The sequence below is a fragment of the Guillardia theta genome, assembly GCF_000315625.1.
Source record: "Guillardia theta CCMP2712 unplaced genomic scaffold GUITHscaffold_312, whole genome shotgun sequence".
NCBI classification, from domain to species: Eukaryota; class Cryptophyceae; order Pyrenomonadales; family Geminigeraceae; genus Guillardia; species Guillardia theta.
Genome location: NW_005434365.1, coordinates 11669 through 17648, shown reverse-complemented (window position 1 = coordinate 17648; position 5980 = coordinate 11669). Strand labels below are relative to the sequence as shown.

At 51.1% G+C, this 5980-nt stretch overlaps 1 protein-coding gene across 1 annotated transcript; it reads left to right on the top strand.

Moving 5' to 3' along the window:
• Positions 1 to 5372: 5372 nt before the first annotated feature.
• GUITHDRAFT_122323 (hypothetical protein) lies at positions 5373 to 5813 on the top strand (the record flags this gene model as incomplete). Its single annotated transcript, XM_005818411.1, has 1 exon — positions 5373 to 5813. The coding sequence occupies one exon, from the start codon at positions 5373 to 5375 to the stop codon at positions 5811 to 5813; it is 441 nt and encodes a 146-aa protein (XP_005818468.1).
• Positions 5814 to 5980: the final 167 nt, after the last annotated feature.

The window sequence follows — 5980 nt, the reverse complement described above, 5'->3', positions numbered from 1 at the left end:
CCATGCAAACAGCATACCGCTTTTTGGAGATTCTTTTCACCATACACGAAAGCAGCAGAGATATCCCTGAATGTGATTCTCCAACGGTTGCCTGCCGCGATGCTCAGCAAGAGCCGGATATTGTCCAACGATGTAGTCGGTGCGAACAATTCTTCAGATGAAGGAAGTAAGTTGCCCATGATAACTAGCCGCCCCTTTCGTTTCAAGATCTTGCCCTTCAAGTCTCGTTTTGAAGCATACACCCACAAGGCGCGAGCAAGGACGGAATGATTTGACTCCCTGTTTTTCTGATCACGCGTAACAACTTCCCAGACCCCACGACTTTCGATCTTCGCAATTTCCTCCTTTTCAGCCTGCTCCCAAAGATGCCGATCCGGACGACGTAACATCTCTGACCTTGTCTTGGGATCTGGTAACTTGTCAAAACTACTTTCGTTCTCCACATCTCCTGCATCGCAAGCCGCTGTCATCGCGTAATCTGCCTGATTCTCAGGCATTGCAGCTGGATTGTCACGGTCGGAAGACATCAGAGATAACAGGTCAGACGCCAGCTCCACCGCGTCCCATACGGGAGAGACCAACGCTAGATTCGCCACAAGAAGACGCGTATCCCTGAAAGTAGGGTCCACATTAGCACTGACCTGTGGGGCAGATGACACAGGATCGACATGCTGTAAACGAGTTTTGTACATCTCATCCCTCCATACTGGAACAAAACGCTGGGATGCTGGCTGAAGGCTTGTCCTGTCTTCCCCCCTGTCCCAAACATACAAGATCTCTTCAGATTCAGTCGACCCCTGCACAATATGTGTAACTTGCAGATACTGTGGAAATTTCTTGTGCTGGGAAAGTACAACCACTTCAGGCGAACCCCCAACTGTAGCTTCGACAACATCCATGATCTCATCCGCTGCACGATCAAGACAGGGTTTAAAAACCTTGGTATGGTCGGTCATATCACCAAAGACGTTCGGTGGAAAGCTGCACGAGTAATAATCTGCTAACATGCAGGCCTCTGATATTGTCTCCCCACTTGTAAGCACCACCATTGCCTTCTGTTCGGTTTGTTCCAAAAACTTGATGTCAGGATCAGTGACAGACCGTAACACCCAGTAATTGTCGAGAGTTGGGAAAACAATCCGCGCGAGAAACTTTCCCTCCTTGAAAACCATCTGCAAAATTTTGCCTTGCTCTACTTGACCATTTACAAGAACTTCGACATCTCGATTGACATATTTGCTTTCCAAGACCCCTCGCTCCGCCTTGAAATCCCTCCGTGTTCTTCTGCGATATGATGGAGGTATACTCCCACGAACTGGGTAATTACCATACCATTTGGGATCGACGTGAGAATTCTCTCCCGAATCCGTTTGACCACTATTTTCGCCTGACCCCGAGGATCTCTTCTTGCCCACTGCAACTTCTCCGACAGCCTGCGGTTCATTCGGTACCATCGGTTCACTTGCCACAGTGATATTCACCACTGACACGTCTCCCTTCGCATCCATCGCGGGCGTCACGGTCGTAGTCGTCTTGCTTCTAGTTTTTAAGATGCGCCCCCAGTGGAATATTTCGTCGAGAGAAATCTTTTCTGGTCTCATATTACTCTTCTTCCAATTTCACAAGTCGATTCTTTACACCTGGCATGCAAGAGTTCAGCGATCTGGATCTCTAACGGCCCCATCCTTTGGTGTGCCCCCACAACACCTTGAATACTATCCTTGAGATTCTTAAACAGTAGCTTGATTTTTGTCCACGTTCCTCCAGAAGGCTTCTTCAGACTCAAGTGGCTGTTTCGCTAGCGCTCTGAGCTGATCTCTCCCTTCGTCCTCAGTAAGCTCGATAAGCTCAGCTCCACTTCGTTGCTTTACATTCCAGCGTACCAGTGCCAAAGTTTTGAAGAATGCCAAAGGATAGTTGCCTCCTCCTGACATCTGCCACTCTATGTCGAAATCATCCTTTAGCTTCACTCGAAAATAACTGTTCGTGCTTACAAGTACCTCAGCAATATCTTCAAATAAGACTTCCACCTCCTGTCGATCAGCTGAGGATCTGAACAACCTCGGTGATATCTGGTACTTGTGTGGAGAGAAAACCACAGATGTATCGAGTGGATTACCCATCTCTCCATCCTCTGAAGCACCATCAATCACATCCTCGCTGGCTGCGATTGCCTCCTCGAATTTTCCTCGCAACTTCTTAAACTTCTCAAGAGCATCCTTGAATTTCTTCCCATTCTTCCAAATGTACCCAGCATGCAGAAACAACGCCGTGACCTGAATCTTCCACTCCAGCGAAGAGAATTTTTCTAGACCTTCTGGAGACGACTCCCACATTTCATGAAATTCTCCAACAAACGATCCAGTCTCGTCAATCGGAAACAAGTCCAACAGTTTTAAGAAACAAGCCCCAAGATTTGGACGAAAACGACTCATGGCACCTGAGAAAGGAAGGAACAGGTCCTCGAGTTTTTCCTTGGAGGTAACCTTCCCATGCTTCAGCTTGTCGACCTGAACATCACCATGGCTTCGTTTCAACTCCTCTTGCAGATCTGGCATGCTCATGATCGTCAACTTGGAGTTACCAATACCGTTCCAAAAAAAATGAGTAACAGCGTACAGTACAACAACCAGGAGCCTTAAAGAGCCTTCAAACTCGTTGTCAATTCGACGCACAAAGACCAAGAGCCCTTTAACTCGTTGTCCTTGGAATCTTATCGTAGAGTCTTTTTGTATTCCTTTGTTCGTGAATACAAAAAGAAAATTTTCTTTTTGTATTGGAATCAATTCCTGACTCCTAGAGTCTGTGCACAGATGAATGACTAGTAGAACAGCTCAACAGCTGACTGATAAGTCCAAAGACCAAGACTCACAGATGATGTGCGCACGAAGACACCAATGACTTTCACAGCCAACCAAACACCTCAGATAACTCAGATCAACTTCCCAACAATCCCCAGCACTTTATTCCCAACACTCGTAGCAGCAAGACCAACCAAACAGCTTCCCTTCACACACCACCGCCTTACTTCCACCACTGTACGAGTGCTGCCTCTTCGACAGCCGGCGCCTCTTGATTCCTCCGGCGCCGCCTCAGCTTCCCCAGGCTCCAACCAACCGGATCTTCTAAGTCACAGACTAAGCTCCAGCCCACTAGCTTGGACCTGCAGGCTTCACTTGGTTCACAACCTGATTAGACGCATCCCTTGAACTTATCGCGTCTGAAAGAACTTCTGAGAGGTTTGTCAGAACCTGAGGGGCTACCACTCTGATGGGGCTACCACTCTGATGGGGCTACCACTCTGGCTACCGTACCACTCTGATGGCTACCATTCTATGGGGCTACCGCTCTGATGGGGCTACCACTCTGATGGGGCTACCGCTCTATGGGGCTACTGCTCTATGGGGCTACTGCTCTATGGGGCTACCGCTCTATGGGGCTACTGCTCTATGGGGCTACCATTCGGGCTACGTCGCCTTCCACGACGCCTTACAGCTGCGGGGGGCAACTTGAGGAGTACAAAAACTATTTTTAAAGACCCTGACGGTCTTTAGAAGTAATTTAAAACAGTACCACGTTTCGTGGCTCCCTTGTTGCTGGTACGGAGATCTCGATCTCGCGCTCGAAAAGATCTTAATTCAGATTTTAGTCATCAAACTACCCCACCCAGTGTTCATACTGGAGGAATCTGGAAAATACACCGGTGTGGTAAAGGACCCTACCCTCATCAGTCCATGCGCCCCGCCACTGTACCCCATGACCTTTCGATGGCAAGTGGGGGTGAGCGGCGGGTCTACCCTACCCCTGCTAGAGCCCTGCCACATAGCATCTAGGGGTACTCTACTCTACAGCATTGCAAGTGGTACAAAAGGTGGGTATATCAAGGTCAAGAGTAGGGGTAGTCGATTGTAGGGTACTGTTTGTAGCTTTGTTGGGTAGGGTGCAAACGATGGTGGACCTCCTCCCCCCGCATGTCCATGGCAAGGGGTGTAGCTGCTGAGCCCGTCGTTTCAAATGGAAAATAAGGGGTAGGGGTATATACCACTACCTCTCTTTTCCAAGCATATTTCCTAGAACAGGGGGGTATGTGTAGATTAGGGTATGTCATGGTTGGGGGGTAGTCAGGATTCGAACGCAGGGACATGGGAAATACACGGTGGGTACTTGAAGCATAGGGGTAGGGGGTTAATCCAACACCGGTACTTTTGATATCATTTTCATGGGATATCGATAAATATTAACCCTACCTATCCTCTGAATAGTACCCTACCCTTCCCCAGATCACTCAATCCCTTCAAGCCCGTGGGAGGACTACCCCTCGTCCACCCCTACCCCGAAATTTTGGCTCATAATATCCTTGTTAAGGGGGTGGGGATATTTTGTCCACACCCCACCTTTCCCCAATGATCACTTGAACGTTGACTTGGGTGGGGTCATTGATCCAATGGGATCAAGTACCCTCTCTTTCATATCTGATTTTCTTCATACATTCCTGGTAGGGTATAGCCACCCACCCTGGTCTTCACCCCAAAATATGGATGACATCAGAGGGTAGGGTAGACCTATAGCAGCCTGTGGGAAATCTTACGCCAACATGGCGTGATTGTGGAAAGAGGAAGAGAGGACGAGGGGACGAGGAGAAGAAGAGGGGGGAGAAGAAGAATAGAGATCACAATGAGTATCATGAACATCGAGTAGGATGAGGAGGATGTGGGTGGGGGGGAGATGAGCGGAAGAGCGGAGGAACGGAGGAGCGGAGCTAGCGCAGTTGCCCGCGGAGGTCACTGTGTGAATCATAAGAGAGCGTGAAGGTGACGATAGCAGGGATCTTGAGGTAGAAGAAACAATAAGTTGAGGAGATGGTGCGATGACGAGGGTCAAGTTCGAGTAGAGGAGGAGGAGGTCCGAAGTTATGCAGGAATGGTGGGGTCAGAGTTGAAACTCTGCTTGTATCCCTCAAGATCCCAAGAAAAAAAGAGCAGGACAGGAGGGATGAGTGAGGAGAGATCCGCGGAACGAAGATGTATGCTAGCTGCCAACTGTAGGTGGGCCTTAGCATGCTCTTGCAAGAGCGTCGCAGTGGCAGTTGAGGGGAGATTCGTACAGGGGGGCGATCAGCAGAGCCCGAGAGCATGGAGGATTGAGTAGGCGAGGAAGGGATGTAGTGCAAGGGCGGTCGAGCTAGTTACTGGCGCATGTTCTGACTGGTCATGACAGTCTGGTGGAGCATCGCAAGACCTGGTCACGCGCACCCAACGTACTCACTGCACCACCTGGAAGGGAGGATGAGCAGAAGACTTGCCATGCGCCCCTGCGAGCTGGCATGCGTCATGCTCCTCGGCCTCCTGCCCACGTACGCTAGACCCTCAAGAATGGCGGCTCCCCCTTCCCTCCAGTCGACCGCCTTCGCCTCCTCCGCGCCTCTGCTCGAAATGCTGCTCAGTCGTGGGAACAAGGCCCAGGAGCTGCCGAGACAGGCAGGAAGTGAGTCCACGTGCTCAGTGGCCCTGGGAAGATTTCTGCACTCGGGATCGGAGAGGAGGAAGACCCCCTCGGTCGTCTCGCTCTCCGCCGTCAACGGGGTGAACGGCAACGGAAGGAGCAAGGTTTCGCAGGCTATGGACTGCACGCAAGTCGCCAGGCCGAGGCCGAAAGTTCTTGTGACTGGAGGAGCGGGTTACATCGGTACCCACCTGTGCACGGAGCTGCTGCAGAGAGACTACGACGTCGTCGTGCTGGACAACTTCATGAACTCGTCCCCGCGGGCGCTCGAGCTTGTGGTGGGAAGGAGGGGAGAGGAGGAGGAACGCTGAGAGTGGTAGTAGTAGGAGGAGAATGGAGGGAGGGAGGGGAGAGAGGGAGGGAGAGAGGGGAGGGAGGGAGGAGCGACGGGAGTGGGAGGGAGGAGCGACGGGGAGGGAGGGAGGAGCGACGGGAGGGAGGGAGGGAGGGAGGGAGGGAGGGAGGGAGGGAGGGAGGG